The sequence below is a fragment of the Thamnophis sirtalis genome, unplaced genomic scaffold, assembly GCF_051295495.1.
Source record: "Thamnophis sirtalis isolate CommonGarterSnake01/CBP01778 unplaced genomic scaffold, rThaSir2_p1.2 scaffold_15, whole genome shotgun sequence".
In the NCBI taxonomy this organism is placed as follows: Eukaryota; Metazoa; Chordata; class Lepidosauria; order Squamata; family Natricidae; genus Thamnophis; species Thamnophis sirtalis.
Genome location: NW_028261395.1, coordinates 37,371,882 through 37,393,680, shown reverse-complemented (window position 1 = coordinate 37,393,680; position 21,799 = coordinate 37,371,882). Strand labels below are relative to the sequence as shown.

Below are 21,799 nucleotides of genomic sequence, written 5' to 3'. Positions count from 1 at the left end.
ACAAGGACAAATCTCACTCTGCCTAGTCCCTCAACTGGTTTTCCTTGTCATATCGAAGGCGGGAATAATTTAAAACAAAAATATAAATCCAATAAATCAAAACCTAACCTAAATCTATAACAAAAATGAACGAAAATAAAAACGGAGGAATTCAAACTAGAAAAGAAATTCACAGATCTACGGACGTCCTCCCATCAGGCACCGCGCGAAAGACCCGCAAGCGAGCGGGGTCGAAGGGCCTCACAGGGGCCCTTGGAGAAGAGGCATCCGCCAGAATTGCCTGATTGGGGGAATAAATTAATGAAATTAAAACGGACCGAAATAATAAAAAGTATCTAATAAATAGGCTTAACAAGGCAGCCCTGTTTTCTCGTGAGGCTTATGTTTGGTTTTTCCTCGCTCGGGAAATCAGGCGTCGTCGTAGACACCTTAATGCTTTCCCGTCGGCCCGCGAGGCTCCGCCCACCGCCGCTGCCGGACGAGTAAGCTACACGTGGGTGCCCGCGATGCCCAAGTCCAAACGAGACAAGAAGGGTGAGTGGGAGTGGGGGGCAGGGGGACCCCAGGAGTTAGGACTCTCCCTTCCCCCCTTAGGCTCTTTTTTTCTTCCCCCCCCATAAAGATCCCCCCCAAGGGAAGCAGAGAACTCTTTCTTTTGCACAACCCTATTTATTTGCACAACAACCCTGCCAGGTAGGCTTGGCTGCCCAAAACAACATAATGCACCAAAAAGCGGAAAGGGGGGAAGGGGGGCATCCCCTCTAGGGATCAGGTGTCCCCCCCCCTCCCCAGGCTCAGGTCTTTGTCTGACCACCCTAACCATCCCCATTAAGACCCCCCAGTAGGGGGGAGTTTCTTTACTTTTGCACAACAACCCTGTCAGGTAGGCTAGGCTGCACCAAACAACATCCTGCGCCAAGAGAGGGATGATGGTGGGGGTAGCAATAGCAATAGCAATAGCAGTAGACTTATATACCGCTTCATAGGGCTTTCAGGCCTCTCTAAGCGGTTTACAGAGAGTCAGCATATTGCCCCCAACAATCTGGGTCCTCATTTTACCCACCTCGGAAGGATGGAAGGCTGAGTCAACCCTGAGCCGGTGGGATTTGAACCGCTGAACTGCTGATCTAGCAGTAGCCTGCAGTGCTGCATTTAACCACTGCGCCACCTTGGCTCAAAGGGGGTAGCCTTTTTTTTCCTAGTCTTTTTTTCCCCTAAGGGTGGGTGGTGGGGGGAAGCTTTTGGTGCCCAGGTAGTGCTTTATTCCCATCTCTTTTGTGGGCTGAGGATGCTGGGGGTTGTGGTACTCCAAAGTATCAGCTGTTCAACTCGCTTTACCCAACATCTTTTTTTTAAAAAGGCGGAATTCCTCGCCAACCTTGGCAACGTGGCCTTGAAAATGGACTGGATAAACTTGAATTATTGATTAATGGGTTGATTTCCCCCCTTCACTGCAGAGCGTATCCTGGATCAAGATCTGTGGGCCTCCTGGAAGACGTCCAGTGTTCACACTGGAGCTTCTTCCGAATCTCCAAATCTTATACTGAGACTTTTTTAAAAAAGAGATAACACTTTTGGGCTGATAGGAGAAGTTGCTGGTTCACACGGGGTGGAAAATGCAGATATTGGAAGTCAAGTAGCGAATGGCAAATTTGGAGGAGTCTATCCAAGTTTCCTGCAGAGATTCCAGTTACTTCCCTGAAAAATTATTCAATTTTTATAGCTCCTTCCTTCCTTCCTATCTCTCCTTCATTTCTTTCCATCCATCCATCTCTCCTTCCTTCCCTCCCATCCACCCCATCTTTTCTTCCTTTCCATCCATCATCCATCAATCCAACCCAACCCATCTCTCCTTCCTTCCTTCTTTCCTTCCATTCTATCCTTCCTTCCTTTCTTTCCATCCAACCAACCAACCCATCCCTTCCTTCCTCTCCTTCTTTTCCATCCATCCATCTATCCTTCCTTCCCTCCAGTGGTGGGTTTCAAATTTACAACCTCTTCTGTAGGTGTGGCCTGCTTTGTGGAAGTGGCTTGCTGGCCATGTGACTGGGTGGGAGTGGCTTGCCAGCCATGTGACTGGGTGGGGGTGGCCAACTAGTAAAATGTGGTGAAACTCACTTAACAACGCTCTTGCTTAGCAACCAAAATGTTGGCTCAGGAACTCTGGCATTCAAAGCACACAAGTCTTAAAGCTGTCAAGTTACAAGATCCTTGCACCCCTAACCCTTTAGAAACCCCAGGGGTGTTCAAACTTGACAGCTTTAAGACTTGTGGACTTCAACTCCCAGAATTCCTCCTCTCGCTCTTCATCTTGATGATGTGCGGACGGGCGGGGGGAGGGAGGGAGTTGGAACCGGTTCTAAATGGCACTGTAGATTTGTGGAACCTCTTCTATAGAAGAGGTCAGAACTGGCAGGAACCCACCCCTGCTTCCCTCCCTCCCTTCCTCATATTCCTTCTCCTTGCACTCCAGTGCAATTTCCATATGAATCGGCAATCGCTATTCCAAAGATTTCCTATTGAATCCTGAACCTGTGTCTTTCTTTCTTGCAGTCTCCTTAACCAAAACCGCCAAGAAAGGTTTGGAAGTGAAGCAAAACCTGATAGAAGAGGTAAGCCAGGTGTGGTAAGGCAGCTGTTGAGCAACCATTTCGTTTAAAGGCTCCTTAAAGGGGTCATTTTGCAGGATGACTTTGTTAATTTCACCAATATAAGAAAGGATTAAATTACATTTATTTGTACTTCGCCATAGCAGTGTCTGCTAAGTTTTCTCTTCTGTGGGAAAGCCCTGACCTTTGGGCCTGTGAAACTTCCTCAAGATAGAAAATTTGGGGTGCGAAAATCAAAAAAAAAAAAAAGCAACCGCCAAATACTTTTTTGTCTTTAGCTACGAAAATGCGTGGACACCTACAAGCGTCTCTTCATTTTCTCCATTGCCAACATGCGAAACAACAAACTGAAAGATATCCGCAGTGCATGGAAACACAGCAGGTGAGTATGGACTCCATCCAGCCACCTCCTTCTCTGCCGTCCCCTTCTTCTTCTGCCCTCCATCGTTCCCAGCATGAGGCTCTTCTCCAGGGAGACCTTTCGTCTCATTAGGTGACCAAAGTACTTGAGTTTCCTCTTCAGGATCTGGCCTTCTAAAGAGCAGTCAGGGTTGATCTCCTCTAGGACTGACCGGTTGGATGGCCTTGCAGTCCAAGGGACTCAATGCAGGAATCTTCTTCTTCAGCACCAGAGTTCAAAGGCCTCTGTTCTTTGGCGCTCGGCCTTTCTTACGGTCCAACTTTCACAGCCGTCCATTGCAACTGGGAAAACCATAGCATCTAACCATGCCTGAGTCCTTCAACCCACTCCTCATAGGACTTGGTTTCCATGTTGGCCCCCAAATATTTGAGCTTCATCATTAGAGCCGAGGTGGCGCAGTGGTTAGGATGCAGTACTGCAGGCCACTTCAGCTGACTGTTATCTGCAGTTCAGCGGTTCTAATCTCACCAGGCTCAAGGTTGACTCAGCCTTCCATCCTTCCGAGGTGGGTGAAATGAGGACCCAGACTGTGGGGGCGATATGCTGACTCTGTAAACTGCTTAGAGGGGGCTGAAAGCCCTATGAAGCGGTATATAAGTCTAACTGCTATTGTTATTGCTATCATCAGCCTCCTCAACCTGCTCCCTATATTCCGTTACATTCTCAGAAACTCGTCAGTGTTCCTTACAGCCATTCGGATTTTTACATGACGGTCTTCTATTAAAAGCTGAAACTGAAGGCTCCCTTGAAAAAGCATTTGACATTTCAGTAGAATTTCTCTCTCTCTCTCTTATTCCAGGATATTTTTTGGGAAAAACAAAGTGATGATTGTGGCCCTCGGCCACAGCCCTTCAGACGAATACAAAGATAATTTGCACGAGGTAAAGCACCAGATTTTTAAAACGATCTCACTTCACTTGCCTGTGGCTACTGTAGGAAAGCAGGGCCTTCCCCCAGTCCTGGTGGGGGAGTATCTCGGAATCCTGAAGCCCCCACCCTGGAGAAAGTCACTTTCATCACCTGGTGTTTCATTCGTTTAGGTCAGCAAGCATCTGCGAGGAGAAGTCGGCCTCCTTTTCACGAATCGCACCAAGGATGAAGTTATGAAGTAAGTGTTTGGTGTTTGTATATGCACTGGTTGTAACTATATAATGAAAGGGATTAATGGATATGCAGTTTGACTGACCACACATATGTCCTACACCAAAGCACGCCAAGACAGAGATACGGCAAGGATTTATTAACACACAGACGGGACCTTGGCAGCAAGCCAGCCCAGTCCAGGCCTTGGTAGCAATCCAGCACAGACTAACCTTGGCAGCAAGCCAGCCTGCCAAGCTAGCCACGAGAGTTCTCCAACTTTAATGAATACGTTGACTCCTGCAAAGGCCGTATGCACACTCATTCCTTTTATAGTCTTGAGAGGAGCCTAATTACCACCAGCTGAGTGTAATTATCTCCTGTAACTGCGTAACTGCTCCTTACGCCTATTAGCTCTTCGATGCCAGGCATCCAGGAACAACTCCCTTGGCTCCGCCTCACTGCGCGAGATCACACTCCCTTGGCTCCTCCCCACTGGTCCAAGGCTCAGGCGCCTCCTGGTGGCCAACCAGTCTCTGCGTCCTGCTCAGAATCTGCACCCTGTCCAGGGTCCTCCACCTCCTCCAGAGCCGACTCATAGGACTCCTCACTGTCGGAGTCTGGTGGCAGCTCCAATGGCTCCTGCTGGGCCACAACACATACGTAACAGATATAATGCAATACAATAGCAGAGTTGGAAGGGACCTTGGAGGTCTTCTAGTCCAACCGCCTGCCTAGGCAGGAAACCCTATACAGTTTCAGACAAATGGCTATCCAGCATCTTCTTAAAGACTTCCAGTATTGGGGCATTCACAACTTCTGGAGGCAAATCCTGTTCCACTGATTAATTGTTCTCATGGCCGGAAATTTCTCCTCAGTTCTAAGTTGCTTCTCTCCTTGATTAGTTTCCACCCATTGCTTCTTGTTCTACATTCAGATATTTTGGAGAATATTTTGACTCCTTCTTTGTGGAAGCCCCTGAGATATTGGAAGACTGCTATCGTGTCTCCCCTAGTCCTTCTTTCTATTAAACTAGACATACCCAGTTCCTGCAACCGTTCTTCATATGTTTTAGTCTCCAGTCCCCTCATCCTCTCTGTTGATCTTCTCTATAAACTGTTATTGTTGTAAGATCAAAAAAACTTCTCTGGAAATGATTATGCCAGAAATGCTGCACCATGTCCAATGTTTTTAATGTTTACCTAATAAAAACCTTTTTTTAAAATAATAATAATAAAGTAAATGTTTCCCAAAAAGAACATCCAAAGATTTAAACTAGGAAAAACTGGATTTTTTGGGAGGGAGGAGGGGGATTTTGGAAGCTTTCAGTGGAAGCTTTTTGAGAAGGGCTTTATCCCATAACGTTGTTTTTTTTTAACCCCAAGACAAATAGGGTGAATTGCAGAATTTCACTCTGAATTCTGTGCCTTTTCTACTCAGAAGCAAAATACAACCTAGAAGGAAGAGTATCATTTTGCAGTATTGCTGGTTGGTGTTAGAATCTGTTGTCCTGTAGCCTGCTTTTAGCCTACTGCACTCAGCATCCCCATAGCGTTTCTTGAAAAAATATGGTAGTTGTTCCTTCACCTTTCTCTCCTCACCGCTTGCTGTCCAGGTGATTGTTCTAACCTAGGCTTCCCCAGCAGCATGAAGCCGAGTCCTCGTCCCGATAAACCCCTTTTATTTAATTTACAGTGAATTTCTCTCCAGCAAAGTCCCGGCCCACAGTCTTTCAAGATAGTTCCCAATTACTAACCTTTATCAGGCTTGGAGAGTGGCCAGGCCAATATCTTTCAGACGCCACAACACTTGGCAAGAATGCAGGAATGAAAGAATTGTCTCCTGCAAACTCCACTCCCCTTTTGCTCCTCTTTTATTCCCTCTGGGAGGGGCCATTCTCCATCCAACTGTGGCCTTACTTCCAGTGGCGGGTTTCAAAATTTTTTTAGAACCTCTTCTGTGGGTATGGTCTGCTTTGTGGGAGTGGCTTGCCGACCATGTGACCAGGTGGGCGTGGCCAACTTGGAAAATGTGGTGAAACTCACTTAAAAACTCTCTTGCTTAGCAACCAAAATGTTGGCTCAGGAACTCTGGCATTTGAAGCACGCAAGTCTTAAAGTTGTCAAGTTACAAGACCCTTGCACCCCTAACCCTTTAGAAAAAAAAAAAACAGGGGTGTTCAAACTTGACAGCTTTAAGACTTGTGGACTTCAACTCCCAGAATTCCTCCTCTCGCTCTTCATCTTGATGATATCCGGACGGACGGGGGGGAAGGAGCTGGAACCGGTTCTAAACAGCACTGTAGATTTGTGGAACCTCTTCTATAGAAGAGGTCAGAACTGGCAGGAACCCACCCCTAACTTACTCCCAAGTCAGCCCTTGTTCTTTAGCTGTTCCCTTCATCTGGCAACTCGCACTGGGAACAGGCTCCAGCTGTTTGTCTGCTTCACTGATGTCTGATTCCGAAGGCAGCTGATAACTGGCATATGGCTCTGGCCCCCTCTCTGCCTCCAACAGAGCCCTCATCAGAGCCTTCCCCAGACTCCAGGACTGGCCCAGGTTCCTCCCCAACCTCCTCACTGTCTGAATCTGCTGCCAGCTCTGATGGCGGTCCACAACAGTGGGAGGATGCAAGAATAGAGTTGCTAGTCCTTATGAATTTCTATTCTATTCTTCTTTTTTTCTTTTGCAGGTGGTTTTCCCAATTCAGAGAGACTGATTTTGCCCGGGCTGGAAACAAAGCCACCTTGACAGTCAGTTTGGATATGGGACCCCTGGAGCAGTTTTCCCATTCCATGGAACCCCAACTGAGGCAGCTTGGCTTGCCCACGGCCCTGAAAAAAGGTTTGGAACGTTACTGAAGAAATATTGTGCCAGGCCTGGAAGCCATTTTTTGCCTTGGGCCTTCAGGCCTGCCACAGTCATTGCTGTGGGAAACTGGAAGGGGGGGAATTATATTGAGTGTGGTAGATATAGTCAAAATAACATTCCTTTCTCAGAGAGTCAAGGACATCCTGCCCAGCACCTGGAGTGGTGTGACTGGGAGGCATCTCCAGTTGGGACGGTGTTTGATTGCACCATGGGATGGACATGTGGGTGCTGGGCAGGGTGCTTGAACTTTCACTTAGGTGGGGAAAACCTGGAAGCTTTCTGATTCGGGTTTTCCCAGATGTGCCAATATGACATCTCTAATAAAATTTGAGGAACTTTGAGGACACTCAATCCTCAGAGTCTTCTTTCATTAGGGGCAGGGGTAAAATCCAGCAGGTTCTGACAGATTCTGGAGAAACGGTAGTAGAAATGTTGAGTGGTTTGGACAACCGGTAGTGGAAATTTTGAGTGGTTCAGAGAACCGGGAGCAGAAATTTTGAGTAGTTAGGAGAACTGGTAGCGGAAATGTTGAGTAGTTCAGAGAACCGGTAGCGGAAATTTTGAGTGGTTCGGAGAACCGGGAGCAGAAATTTTGAGTGGTTCGGACAACTGGTAGCGGAAATTTTGAGTGGTTTGGAGAACCGGGAGCGGAAATTTTGAGTAGTTCAGAGAACAGGTAACGGAAATTTTGAGTGGTTCGGAGAACTGGGAGCAGAAATTTTGAGTAGTTCAGAGAACAGGTAGCGGAAATTTTGAGTAGTTCAGAGAACAGGTAGCGGAAATTTTGAATAGTTCAGAGAACCGGTAGCGGAAATTTTGAGTAGTTAGGAGAACTGGTAGCGGAAATTTTGAGTAGTTCAGAGAACCAGTAGCGGAAATTTTGAGTGGTTCAGACAACTGGTAGCAGAAATTTTAAGTAGTTCGGACAACCGGTAGCAGAAATTTTGAGTAGTTCGGACAACCGGTAGCGGAAATTTTGAGTGGTTCGGACAACTGGTAGCGGAAATTTTGAGTGGTTTGGAGAACCGGGAGCAGAAATTTTGAGTGGTTCGGAGTACCGGTAGCGGAAATTTTGAGTAGTTCAGAGAACAGGTAGCAGAAATTTTGAGTGGTTCGGAGAACAGGTAGCGAAAATTTTGAGTAGTTCAGAGAACAGGTAGCGGAAATTTTGAATAGTTCGGAGAACTGGCAAATGCCACCTCTGGCTGGCCCCAGAGTGGGGTGGGAATTGAGATTTTGCAGTATCCTTTCCCTACCAAGCCTGCCAAGCCACGCCCACAGAACCCGTAGTAAAAAAAAATGAATTTCACCATTGGTTAGGGGTATTACTTGGAACCCTGACACATTGGCAGAGTTCTTTCTCCGGGAACCTCCTTTCATTTTTTTCTCTCCTGTTTTTCTTCTCCTTTCTTAGGCGTAGTGACGCTTCTCTCCGATTACGAGGTTTGCAAAGAGGGGGACATCCTGAGCCCAGAGCAAGCTCGCCTCTTGGTGAGTTATTGGCTGCAGATGATCCTACTTTCATAGCTGCATTTTCCATTAGATTAGATTATTTTTTGTAAGCCGCCCGGAGTCCTTCGGGATTGGGCGGTATATAAATATATTTAATTAATTAATAAATAAATAAATAAATAAATAAATAAAATTACCCTATATTAAGGTAAAGGTTCCCCTTGCACATATGTGCTAGTCGTTCCCGACTCTAGGGGGCAGTGTTCATTTCAGTTTCAAAGCCAAACAGCCAGCTCTGTCCGAAGACGTCTCCGTGGTCATGCGGCCAGCATGACTAAACGCCAAAGGCGCACGGAACACTATGACCTTCCCACCAAAGGTGGTCCCTATTTTTTCTACTTGCATTTTTACATGCTTTCGAACTGCTAGGTTGGCAGAAGCTGGGATAAGTAACGGGAGCTCACTCCATTACAGTTTGAATCCCTAGCTCCGCGTAACGGAGTGAGGTGACTTGTCCCAGCTTCTGCCAACCTAGCAGTTCGAAAGCAGGTAAAAAATGCAAGTAGAAACATAGGGACCACCTTTAGTGGGAAGGGAACAGCGTTCCGTGCCCCTTCGGCGTTGAGTCATGCCGGCCACGTGACCACGGAGACGTCTTCGGACAGCGGCTTTGAAACGGAGATGAGGACTGCCCCCTAGAGTCAGGAACGACTAGCACATATGTGCGAGGGGAACCAGTCTGTCATGCACGAAATGATTTTCCCGTTCCGAGCGCCATGGTTGAGACATCATGCTTTTAATTTCAGAAACTCTTTGGATACACAATGGCCGAGTTTAATGTTGTGATCAGGAGCATGTGGGATGCCGAGACGGGAGAATTTGAACAGCTGGAGACCCCCACAGAGGACACTTCAGGGGAGATGGAAGAGGAGGAAGATGCAAATAACGAAGAAAACTAGGGAAGAAGAAATACCAATAGACCTTAGGGGGGGTGGGGTTTAAGAGTTTCCTAACTCCTGCTCTCTTCTTAATGGAGGACTGAACTAATCAATGATATTGTCATAATATGACTTTTTAAAAGGGGGTGTATATAGATTTATATATGAATGTCTATAAAATGTATAAAAGAACTTACAGCGCATTCCGTTCTCTTTATAACGGGTCAAAGTTTGTGGAAGCAATAATTCAACGTTAGGATTCAGAAAGCGCCATTTAATTCGACTTTACCTAAGAATTGAGACCTCTCTGCCCACTGGCACGCCTTCAGCGGAAATAGTTGGGGCAGTCGTGAGCCGTGAGGTGCCAGGCTTTCTCAAAGGCCTCCACCACACTCGGGACGAGAGGCCCCTCCTCACTGGACCGGAGATTCTCCTGCAACTGGTCCATGTTGGACATCCCTAAAATCACAGCGTCTCCGTATTTCTCCTGCGGAAAGGAAGAGAGGAATAAACTGCATGAGAAGCCAGATCGAAGGTGTTGTGGCCCGCCAGCGGCCAGTAGAATTGGACAGCGAGGAGGTTGGGGAGGAACATGGGCCAGTCCTGGGGGCTGAGGAAAGCTCAGAGGAGGGCTCTGCGTCGGAGGCAGAGAGGGAGCTAGACAGCAGTGAGGCAGAGGAACAGCTGGAGCCTGTTCCCAGTGTGCACATGCGCAGAGCTGGCAAGACAAGAACAACTAAGAAAGCAGGGTCGACTTGGGATCGAAGCCACACCTTGCAGGTGATTGGCCCCTCCCCCAGGAAACAAAAGGGGAACGAATGGGGAGGGGGCTTTTGCAGGAAACCATCTGTTTCTTTGGTTGTTTTAAGAGTGGAAAGTTCTGTTTGCGACTATAAGAGACTCTGTGCCAAGTTTTGCCTTGCCCTGCGCTTGGAAACTAGTTATCTGGCAGCTCTCCGAGCGAGATAAGGTTCGTGTGGATAAACATTCCTATGAAAGGAATTCACAGTCGTATAAATAAAAGGGGTTTTGTCAGGACCAAGACTCTGCTTCCTGCTTTCTAAGGAAGACAGGGTCAGAACAAGAGGAATAAGTCACGCAAGGAGAAGGATTGGGGTTGAAAACGGAAGGCCTCCCTTCATCACAGAGATGAGTTAGAAGTTAAGCAAGTCTAAAACTTTCCTCCACTAAAGATCGACGGATTTTGCAGCCATGAAGGCTGAAAGCTTGCTCTTAAAAAAACTGAGATGCCCCAAAGATGCTTTTTCAAGAGGCAACTAGCTCGCTTGGTTTTTCTTTGAATCACACTGCCGACAACCAAGGGCCTGTTGTTCTGGCTGAAGTTGGCAAAAAGCAATTAATTGGTGTTCCGACCGAGGCTTCCCAAAAGCACAAAGCCGACTCCTCGTCCCAGTCAAACCCATTTTTGTTTAGTTCAAAGGGAAGCCCTCTCCAGCAAAAGTCCCAGAAAAAAACAATCTTTCAAGAGATTTCACAACTGCAGACCTTGATCAGGCTTGGAGAGCTGCCAGGCCCGATATCTTCCAAACGCCATGCGGTAGCAGCAATTACTTGGCAAGAAGTCAGGAAGAGATCTTCCCCCTAACGGATTGAACTCATTGTCTCCTGCAAACTCCCCTCTCCTTTTCACTCCCCTTTTATTCCCTATGGGAGGGGCCATTCACCGTCCATCTGTGGCTTTACTCCCAAGTTGACCCTTGTTCTTTAGCTGTTCCCTTTCCTGGCATCTCTGTGCATGCACACACTGGGAACAGGCTCCAGCTGTTCTTCTGCCTCACTGAAGTCTGACTCTGAAGGCAGCTGATAACTGGCATACGGCTCTGGCCCCCTCTCTGCCTCCGACACAGAGCCCTCATCAGAGCCTTCCCCAGACTCCAGACTGACCCATCTTCCTCCCCAACCTCCTCACTGTCCGACTCTGCTGCCAGATCCACTGGCTGCTGGCTGGATTGAGTCAACCTTGCCACTGTGGCTGGCTAAGTTCATGGCCTCATCGCCCATCCTTCACCGGGGGAGCACGAGACGGACAGTGAGGCTCAGCCCATCTTCTCCAGCCTCCTCCTCCTCATCTCTTTCAGTGGTGCCTTGTTGGCATCCTTGCCTGTTGGCAACGGGTTTCAAAGAAAAACCAGAAAGTCCCGTTGCCACTTGAAAAAGCCACCTAAGGGACAACCATGACCTGGATGACTGAGGATCTCCACAGACCAACAGCTGAGGCTCATTTCTTAATGTTATTTCCAGGACTTTGGCAGAGTGGCGCAGTGGCCCAGAACTGGCACTCTCACCTCACAATCAGGAGGCTATGAGTTTGATCCTAGGTAAAGGCAGATATTTCTCTGGGCACACTGAGAATACATCTGCTGAATATAACTCCACACTGGTGACACAGAAGGCATCCGGCCAGTAATCACTCTGCTCTATTCTGTTGCCCAGAACTTCTCAGCTTTGCCAAAATGGACAGGCCAGCTTGTTTCTGGACCCATCTCTTTCATCTCCTCCTCTGCCTCCAGAGACAAGGTGTAAAGGGACCGGGGTGGGTGACTATAACTCCGCACTGGCGACAGGGAAGGCATCTGGCCAGTAATCACTCTGCTCTATTCTGTTGCCCAGAACCTCTCAGCTTTGCCAAAATGGACAGGCCAGCTTGTTTCTGGACCATCTCCTTCATCTCCTCCTCTGCCTCCAGAGACAAGGTGTAATGGGACCGAGGTGGGTGACTATAACTCCGCACTGGCGACACGGAAGGCATCCAGACACTCTGCTAGCTCCATTCGGTTGCCCAGATTCCAGTCCGCAAGGGATTATGGGGTGGTTAAAAGGAGATGATTCCCAGGCCTTACCTGCAGTTCTGAGTGATGATAGACCCAGCGCAGGGCAGCGGAGGTCAAAGTGGGAGGGTCTGCGCCGTACGCTTCACGGAGGGCGCTTTGGATCAAGGACACGCCTTCAAAATGGTGCTGCTTCCAATACCTGGAGTAGGTATTTAAAAAAACACACACACACACTAATATCCCGCCACTTTAAAACAAAAAACGAACATCCTGTGGCCTAAACAGTTAGAAGCAGAACTAAAACAATTGAGCAGAAAGGAAGTAATAACCTAACAGAAGTTAGCAGAAATGTTTTAGAGATGGCACCTGAGAAATGTGAGAAATCATATGGGACATACGATCACACATGGTGGAGGCAGCCAAAATATTCTGGGTTAAAATCCAAAACCGGTGGGAAACAATAACAAAGGATCACATAGACTGGAAACCGAAGACATTTTTGTTCGGCTTAACCCACAACAAAATATAAAGAGGCTTTAGACCTAATTCTGCATATCATTACAACAGCCAGAACAGTATATGTGCAAAAAAGGTGACTTGTGACCATTATTCACCCTTACAGTGCGTGTGAAAGCTCATTGCAACATCCTCAGGGCCACCGGGTTAAAATTCAGACGCTGTCCCAATGCCTCATATTTATGACGGTCGCAGAATCACCGGTGTCCCTTTTTCCGACCACCTGACCAGCAAAATCACTCTAACAACCGCGTGACTTAACAATTGCCGTGGTTCACTTAACAAGATAGGTTGTAAAATGGGGCAAAATTCACTCAGCAACTGTCTTGCTTCGGAGCAGAAAGGCTGGGCTCAATTGCAGTTGTAAGTCGAGGACTATTTCTGTTAGCCTTTCTAACCAAAAAGCCAATCTCTATTCACCTCTCCTCTTCTGATTCAAGATGCTAGTCCCTTCCGCTACTTCAGGGGTGTCAAAGTCAAGGCTCGTGGGCCGGATCCAGCCCACGGGGTGCTTAAATCTAGCCCGCAGAGCCGTTGTGGACATAACAGACTGAGTTGGCCCACGTTGCCTCTGCCAACCAAAAATGCACCCGTTTTTGGCCGGTGCTGCAAGAGGACTGGATTACAATTACCATACTTTTCGGACTATAAGACGCACTGGAATATAAGACACACCATGATTTTAAAGAGGTAAATTAAAAAAAGCTTTTACACTCTGTGAATCTCCCAAACCCTTTGCACGCCTCGTTTTTTGCAAAAAAACAAAAGCATGCATAGACTTTGGGAGGCTTGCAGAGTGCTCCTAGGGGCTGCGGAGGGGCAAAAACGAGCAAAACCAGCCCATTTTTTTGCTCATTTTTGCCCTCCCCAGTCCTCAGGAGCACTTTGCAAGCCTCCCAAACCCTCTGCACATCCATTTTTTGCAAAGGGGGCAGGGTTTCGGGAGGCCAAAAATGCTGTATTCAGTGTAGAAGACGCACCCAAATTTTCACCCTCTTTTTTGGGGGGGGAAAGGTACGTCTTATACTCTGAAAAATACGGTATGTCGCCTGATCTGGATAGAAAACCAGCCACATCCTATGTTAATACTACTGTTTAATGCCAGATTTTACATATTGTAGGTCCATTTGATTTACAATCAACAATCTATAATTGACAGACATTTCTATTTACTATCCTGGAAATTTACCTCTGCTGCTAGATGTTGTATTACGTTATTTATGCTAGTGTATTTTTATTATTAGTTGAATAATAAAGATACAATAGTATAAATAGCTTTTCAGCCTGGAAAAAGCAATTTACTATTAAACAACGGGGTAAAAATTTAGAAATAAAAAGTTTAGTGCAGTATGAAGAATAATTAATATATGTTTGCCAGTAATATCTGGTAGAAGAGATAGGAAAATGGTTATAGTAGAGAACTGTGGAAAGAAAGAAGGGGGGGGGAAATGCACCTTGAGCCTGTGTCACACGCCTACCATGGCCATTCCCTGACCCCCTCGCTCCCTCCTAATGTCAAACACCCCTAATGTGGCCCACTCTTCTGACTGAGGCTTCCCAAGAGCATGAAGCAAACTCCTGTTGCCGATAAAAACCTCTTTTATTAAATTACTGTGAATTCTTCTCATTCACATCCAACTTTCAAGGGAGGATTTCCAGTCACAGACCTTATCTGGCTTGGAGAGCTGCCAGGCCGATATCTGCAGAACTTGGCAAGGAGTCTTGGAGAGTCATGAGCCAATTGAGCGAACTAATAGTCTCCTGCAAACTCCACTCCCCTTTTGCTCCTCTTTTATTTCCTCTGGGAGGGGCCATTCACCGTCCACCTGTGGCCGTACTCCCAAGTCGACCCCTGTTCTTTAGCTGTTCCCTTCGTCTGGCAACTCTGCACATGTGCACACTGGGAACAGGCTCCAGCTGTTCTTCTGCCCCACTGATCTCCGACTTTGAAGGCAGCTAATAACTGTCGGACAGCCCTGGCCCCCTCTTTTCCTCCAACACAGAGCCCTCATCAGAGCCTTCCCCAGACTCCAGGACCCGGCCCCTGTTCCTCCCCAACCTACTCACTGTCCGAATCTGCTGCCAGCTCTGCCGGCTGCTGGCAGGCCACAACACCCTCAATGAAGTTGAGTTTGACACCCCTGTGCTACGTGGAGACTCACCTGTCCCGGTAGACTCTAGCCCAGTCATTCCCAAAAAACCTGCCCGTCGGTGGTTGACTTAAGTCTTTGTCTTCGTACTTGTACTTCCCTGTCAGGAGTCCTCCTGTTCAAAAAAGATCAAAGTCTTGAGATCAGTCAACAGTCACTTTAAGTCTTTAAGAAGATGCTGGACAGCCATTTGTCTGAAACGGTATAGAGTTTCCTGCCTAGGCAGGGGGTTGGACTAGAAGACCTCCAAGGTCCCTTCCAACTCTGCTATTGTACTGTATTATAAATGCCCGTCCTCCTTTCACCCATTTTTGCAATTCCACAGGTGAAGCTTTGGAGTTTTTTTTTAAAAAAAACTCCTTCCCACTCCTTACCGGCCAAGGGATTGTAAGCGTAGAAACTCATTCCAAAGTGCCTGAGACAGGGAAACAGCTCCTTCTCCACCTGCCGGGTGGTCGCATTGTACATGCCCTGGGTTCAAACGGGAAAAAAATAATAATAAACCCTTCAGACTTCACCCCAAAGTCTTTCGTCAAGTGGGACCAAGAAAGCATCGCTCTGCGATTTCTGCAGCCTTGGGTTGTTGTTTTTTAAAAAAATAATATTTTTATTGTTTTATATCACCAGTTCCATTTCTATATTGAACAGTGCGTTTTCTAGGTATCCAAAGCATTAAAATATAAATACCATAAAGATATAGGCGATAATATCAATCGTTATTGAATAGTATACTATTCTGACCCCCTCCTCCGTCCAGTAACGAATGCCAAGACAACCTTAGCTGGAATGTCACAACTCTTTATTAGCAGGAAACATAAATCTTGGTGGCTGAAAGCAGATAAAGAACCTTGGCAGCAACCCACACTTCGACAGATACAGATAAAAGCCGTGACCCGTCAAAACCGCGTTCCACAAAAGCGCGTCATCACAACGCGACGAAAAAGATCGAAAAATTGAAATAAAAATTAAATTACAGCAAGCCGATTCACATAAAGGTAAGGGTTAGGTTAAGGGTTAGGGTTAGGTTTAGAGCGTTAGCGTTATGTTTAGCGTTAGGTTAAGGGTTAGCGTTAGGTTTTTTGTTAGGTTAAGGGTTAGGTTTAGGGTTAGGTTTAGGGTTAGGTTAAGGGTTAGGTTTAGGGTTAGGTTTGGGGGGGTTAGGGTAAGGTTTTCGCTTTATTTTTACATTTTTTTATCTTTTTCATCGCGCTGTGATGACATCACATACGCGCTTTCGTTGACCGCGATTTTGTCGTCCGCGGTTTTGTGGTGGAACCGATAAAAGCTTCTCCAGCGTTGATAATTAAGTTGAATCCTGCAAACAGACTCCTCCCAGAGTCTCTCCTTAAATACTATCTTGAGAGGAGCCTAATTACAACCACCTGGATCTAATTATCTTTTGTATCTGCGTAGCTGTTCTCTATGTCGATCTGCCCATCATTGCCAGGCGTCCAGAACCAACTCTCTTGTCTCCTCGCCACTGCTCCAAGGCCTGATGTCAGGAGCACACTCCCTTTGGCTTTCACCGCTGCTCCATGCCTCAGGCGCCTCCTGATGGCCAACCAGCCTCTCTGCGCCCTGTCGGAACCCTGTCCAGGGTCCTCCACATCTTCCAGAGCCGACTCATAAGGCCCCTCGCTGTCGGAGTCTGTTTGCAGTTCCAACGGCTCCTGCTGGGCCACAACAGTATACTATCTCCCATTATGGTATCAATTCTATAACCCTCCATTTCTATAGCGAACAATGTGTTTTCTAGGGGTCCAGGGTTTTAAAATATAAACATAATCATTATAATCATGTAAAAAGGTAAAGGTTCCCCTCGCACATATGTGCTAGTTGTTCCCGACTCTACGGGGCGGTGCTCATCTCCGTTTCAAAGCCAAAGAGCCAGCGCTGTCCAAAGACATCTCCATGGTCATGTGGCCGGCATGACTCAACATCGAAGGCATACAAAACACTGTTACTTTCCCACCAAAGGTGGTTCCTATTTTTCTATTTGCATTTTTATGGGCTTTCAAACTGATAGGTTGGCAGAAGCTGGGACAAGTCACGGGAGCTCACTCCATTATGCGGCGTTAGGGATTCAAACCGCTGAACTGCCGACCTTCCTGATCGACAAGCTCAGCTTCTTAGTCCCTGAGCCACCGCATCCCTTTATAATCATGTCCATATAGACAAATATGCAATATCAATCGTTATTGAAAAGTATACTATCTTCCATTATGATATCAATTAATATAGCCATCAAAATATTTACTAATCATTTTTTCCCCTTTCTCATGTGGTCCCCATTTCATGTAAATTCACTCATCTCTGTATCCGTCAGCTAACCATTTGTAGAAAAGTTCCCATGTCACAAAATATTCCGGATTGTTGAAATATTCATGACTGGGAGGGACATGGGAACAAGGTCAGCCAATTAATAGGCACAGGAACTAAGTCAGCCAATGGGAGCTTAAACAGATCTGATTCTGTGCAGAGAATTGAAACAGAAACTGAAGAAGAAAGCAGTCTGCTGCTCTGAGAAGTAAACTAGCAGACTGGCTGGGCTTGTCTGCTGAAATGAAACTAACTTGTTTGTGTTCGCCTGTAACTCTCCTGCCTTGTGTTTACTTGGAAGAATCATCTGTTGGTATTGTTCATTTATTCATCTATTCTTATGTATATAAAGAACTTAATGAATCCTGCGGCATCAGTTCTCTCTGTGTGCTTTCTGGAATTGAATTTATGCAACAAACTCTGACACAAATAAAGCAGCCCACTTGTTAACAGCCTCGCTCACCTGGTACACCGTCGGCACCAGCCATTGGTGGGCTTTACAAAGGGTGCAGATTTCCGCCACCTCCCAAGAGGCGTAATTGGACAAGCCAAGCGCTTTGAACTTCCCCTGTCGAGTGATAAATCAATCATCCCGTCATTTTAGGTCATAGCTTTAAGGATTTGCTCAACATGCCATCAAACAAGAGGATTAGGAAACTACACACCACACCTGTCAGGAACACGGCCATTCTGGGTCAGACCTGATGTCCTCTGAGGATCCCTCCCACTCACTCTCGTGCACTGGGGAAGGGGGCATCTACCCTGGCGGAGGGGGATGCCCTCTCCTCAACCCTCTTGGCAGTCCAGCTGCCCTGTCCCCCAAGGTTTTCCCAGCAGCCCCCCACCTCCAACAACCCCCCCGCACCTCTTTGTAAAGTTCATTGCAGGCCCCCAGCGTCTCTTCCACGGGGGTCTCGTGATCCGGGGCGTGGAGGTAGAAGAGGTCCACGCTGGGCAGCCGCAGACGCTGAAGGGACTCTTCCAGTTGCGAGCGGACGCTCTGGGCCTTCAAGCTTTTGCCATCCCAAGGATTGGCTTTTGTGGCTATTTTAACTGGAGGTGGGGTGAAGGGACAAAAGGAGGATGAGGCACTTTTGGAAGGGCAAACTCAAGAAATGAAAGAAGAAGAAAAAAATGCTTCCAAACCAGCCCAGAGGGAGACCGACGACTCTTCCAATACACTGCTCTTAAGCCTGGAGGTTCCACCGACCTACTCGGGAAGATCGAAGCTTCCAAATTGGACGGCGAAGAGCCGGAATGGATTAAAATTTAAGGTGGCAGAAAATGAATTTCATCCATTCGGGCTCTTCTTCGTACAATTTGGAAGCTTCGGCCTTCTTGAGCAGGTCGATGGAACCTCCAGGGTTAAGAGCAGTGTATCGGAAGAGTCGTTCGTCTCTCTTGCTCTGGGCTCTTTGCAGCCTCAACTTCTCAACTTGGTAAAATTCTCTATCAGGAGCCGCTAAGGCACACCAAGCAAGCCCCTCCTCCCCGGGGGGGGGCTCTGTCATAGGATGCCAAGGTGATCTCTGGGCATGGGCAGAGCGCTCCTTCCACGCCACCACTCCAAACGACTCGCACGCATCCAGGTTTGGCTAAAACACACTCTCCAGGTTCACAATGGAAAGTGTTTGGTTTGTATTTACCTGGAAAAGTCTGCATAACTTTTTTATCATATTTTATCTACCGTATTTTTCAGAGTATAAGATGCACCTTTTTCCCTCAAAAAAGAGGCTGAAAATCTAGGTGCGTCTTATACACTGAATACAGCATTGTTTGCCTCCTGAAACTCCGCCCCCTTCACCAAAACGGCCATGCATAGCCTTTAGGAGGCTTTCAGAGAGCTCCTGGGGGCTGGGGAGGGTAGAAATGAGTGAAAAAGGGCCGTTTTTTGTTCAATTATGCTCCCCCAGCCCCCAGGAGCACTCTATAAGCCTCCTAAAGGCTATTCATGCCTTTTTGGGGGGGTAAAAAGGGCCTGTTTTTGTGAAAAATTGGCCATTTTGGGGAGGTTTGCAGAGTGCAAAAACTTTTTTTTTTAATTTGCCTCTTCAAAACCTTGGTGCGTCTTATACTCCGAAAAATATGATATATCTTAAATTATTATATTGTGTTCCAATTTTATTTTAGACTGTATTTTGTTCCATTTTCAATCGTATTTTATTCCAATTCCACTTTAAATTGTATTTTATCAAATTCCATTTTATATTGCTTTTATCAAATTTTAGAAATAATATGTTTCTGGAACTTTGCACTTTGATATGGCCCAAGGGCTAATCAATAAAGACTCTACGTCTATGTTTTTAAGTAGCAAAGCTGCAGGTTTTAGCTTCCTAAACACCAGTTTCGTGTTTGGCTGCTAGACCTGGAAATAAGGAAAAATTTCCTGACAGGGAGGACAATCCACCGATGGAACAGAAGTTGCCTTCAGAAGTTGTGGGAGCTTCATCCCTGGACGCTTTCAAGAAGAGACTGGGCTGCCATCTGTCAGATAATGGTGTAGTGTCTCCTGCTTAGGCAGGGGGTTGAACTAGATGACCTTTAAGGTCCCCCTTCCAACTCTGTTATTTCTATTCTATTCTTTCTAATTCTAATCTGTTCTACTCTACTCTATTCTATATTCTAATATTCTATATCCTATCCTAACCTGATTCTTTATTCCATTCCGTATTTTCTATTCTATATTCCATTCCATTCCATATTCTATTCCTATTCCATTTTCTATTCCATTTCCTATTCCTATTCCATTTTCTATTCCTATTCCGTTTTCTATTCCTATTTCTCTTCCATTTTCTATTCCTAGAAAAGGTGGCGCAGTGGTTAAATGCAGCACTGCAGGCCACTTCAGCTGACTGTTATCTGCAGTTCAGCGGTTCTAATCCCACCAGGCTCAAGGTTGACTCAGCCTTCCATCCTTCCGAGGTGGGTGAAATGAGGACCCAGACTGTGGGGGCAATATGCTGACTCTGTAAACCGCTTAGAGAGGGCTGAAAGCCCTATGAAGCGGTATATAAGTCTAACTGGTATTGCTATTGCTGTTTTCTATTCCTCTTCCATTTTCTATTCCTATTCTTATTCCATTTTCTATTCCTATTCCGTTTTCTATTCCTCTTCCATTTTCTATTCCTATTCCTATTCCTATTTGTATTCCTATCCTATTCGTAGCCTATTCCCTTTCTAGTCCTATTTCCTTACATTCTGTATTCAACTCCCATTCCCAATCCCCTTCCCTTCCATTCTTCTCTATTATTCTGTTGTTATTATTTAGATTTCATTTGAGCTTCCCCAGAAACCTCCTTAACTTCCAGGCCAACAAGATCCCTCCACCTCACCCCAACCCCAACCCCGATTAAATCAATGATTAAACGGGGCTGGTTGCTGAATAACCAGATTCCCCCCCTCCCCCAAAGTGAGGACAAGGCGGAGACCCAGAGTTCTCTCTCTCTCTGTGTGTGTGTGTGTGTGTGTGTGTAATCAACAGAGGAGTCTAACATTGGGGGGGGGGTTAGACAGCCTCTGGATCCAGGGGAACAGCTGCTGCACCCCAAAAGCCAAGCTTTTAAACGCCCACTCCCCACAATTGCAGGGGGGGGGATTGCATTGAAATGCGGGCACTTCGGGAGTTTGCAGAGAAGGAGTGGGGGGGGGATCCCCACCTCCCCGCGCGCCCCTTCCTCACCTCTCCCCTCCGCGCCTGGCTCGGCCGCTAACAGGGCGCCCACGATGCGCTCCGACTCGCCCCCCGCGTACATGTGCGCCGTATCCAGGTGGCTGTGGCCGCGGGCTAGGAAAGCGCGCAGCATAACCCCGCTGGCCTCCGGCCCTGCCCGCCGCCCGAATTCCATGGTGCCCAGCACCGAGCGGACCCCCGACCCCGCCGCCATCCTATCCAGCCGGCCCTTTGCAAACAGCCGCTGGCCGGACGGAAGCAGGCTCCACGCTGGCCCGGCCCCCGAGCACTCGTAACCGGGCGCCGCCTCCAAAGCCCGGAACTCAACCCACTAAAGGAAGGAAAGCGGAGCGGGGGCTTTGAGAGGCACCCCGAGGGCATCTAGAGGGGGTGACTTCACTCGTTGGGGCAGGGGGATGGGCTAGAAGACCTCCAATGCCCCTTGCCAGCTCTATTCTGATTGGTTGATCCTTAAACCCCGCTCCTTCCTGGCCGAAACACGACAGGGTCCTTGAGATGCACCCCGAGGGCATCTAGAAGGGCCCCCCTCTCTTTAAACCCCCGCTCCTTCCTGACTGAAAAGCAGGGTCTTTGAGATGCACCCCGAGGGCATCTAGAAGCCCCCCTCTCTCTTTAAACCCCGCTCCTTCCTGGCTGAAAAGCAGGGTCTTTGAGAGGCACCCCGAGGGCATCTAGAAGCCCCTCCTCCCTTTAAACTCCGCTCCTTCCTGGCTGAAAAGCAGGGTCTTTGAGAGGCACCCCGAGGGCATCTAGAAGCCCCTCCTCCCTTTAAACTCCGCTCCTTCCTGGCTGAAAAGCAGGGTCTTTGAGAGGCACCCCGAGGGCATCTAGAAGCCCCTCCTCCCTTTAAACTCCGCTCCTTCCTGGCTGAAAAGCAGGGTCTTTGAGAGGCACCCCGAGGGCATCTAGAAGCCCCTCCTCCCTTTAAACTCCGCTCCTTCCTGGCTGAAAAGCAGGGTC

At 47.4% G+C, this 21,799-nt stretch overlaps 2 protein-coding genes across 2 annotated transcripts; one reads left to right on the top strand and one right to left on the bottom strand.

Annotated features, from left to right (window-relative positions):
• The first annotated feature begins 451 nt into the window (after nt 1-451).
• Nucleotides 452-9,531, top strand: MRTO4 (MRT4 homolog, ribosome maturation factor). The gene is made up of 8 exons (XM_087701878.1): nt 452-534; nt 2,554-2,612; nt 2,888-2,991; nt 3,830-3,911; nt 4,071-4,138; nt 6,803-6,954; nt 8,396-8,472; nt 9,240-9,531. The coding sequence occupies exons 1-8, from the start codon at nt 507-509 to the stop codon at nt 9,390-9,392; spliced, it is 723 nt and encodes a 240-aa protein (XP_087558004.1). The 5' UTR covers nt 452-506; the 3' UTR covers nt 9,393-9,531.
• An 88-nt stretch (nt 9,532-9,619) lies between these two features.
• AKR7A2 (aldo-keto reductase family 7 member A2) lies at nt 9,620-21,096 on the bottom strand. The gene is made up of 7 exons (XM_087701877.1): nt 20,828-21,096; nt 18,014-18,201; nt 17,612-17,716; nt 15,204-15,300; nt 14,842-14,944; nt 12,233-12,362; nt 9,620-9,858 (listed from the first exon to the last, which is right to left on the bottom strand). The coding sequence occupies exons 1-7, from the start codon at nt 21,030-21,032 to the stop codon at nt 9,697-9,699; spliced, it is 990 nt and encodes a 329-aa protein (XP_087558003.1). The 5' UTR covers nt 21,033-21,096; the 3' UTR covers nt 9,620-9,696.
• Between the last annotated feature and the right edge of the window lie 703 nt (nt 21,097-21,799).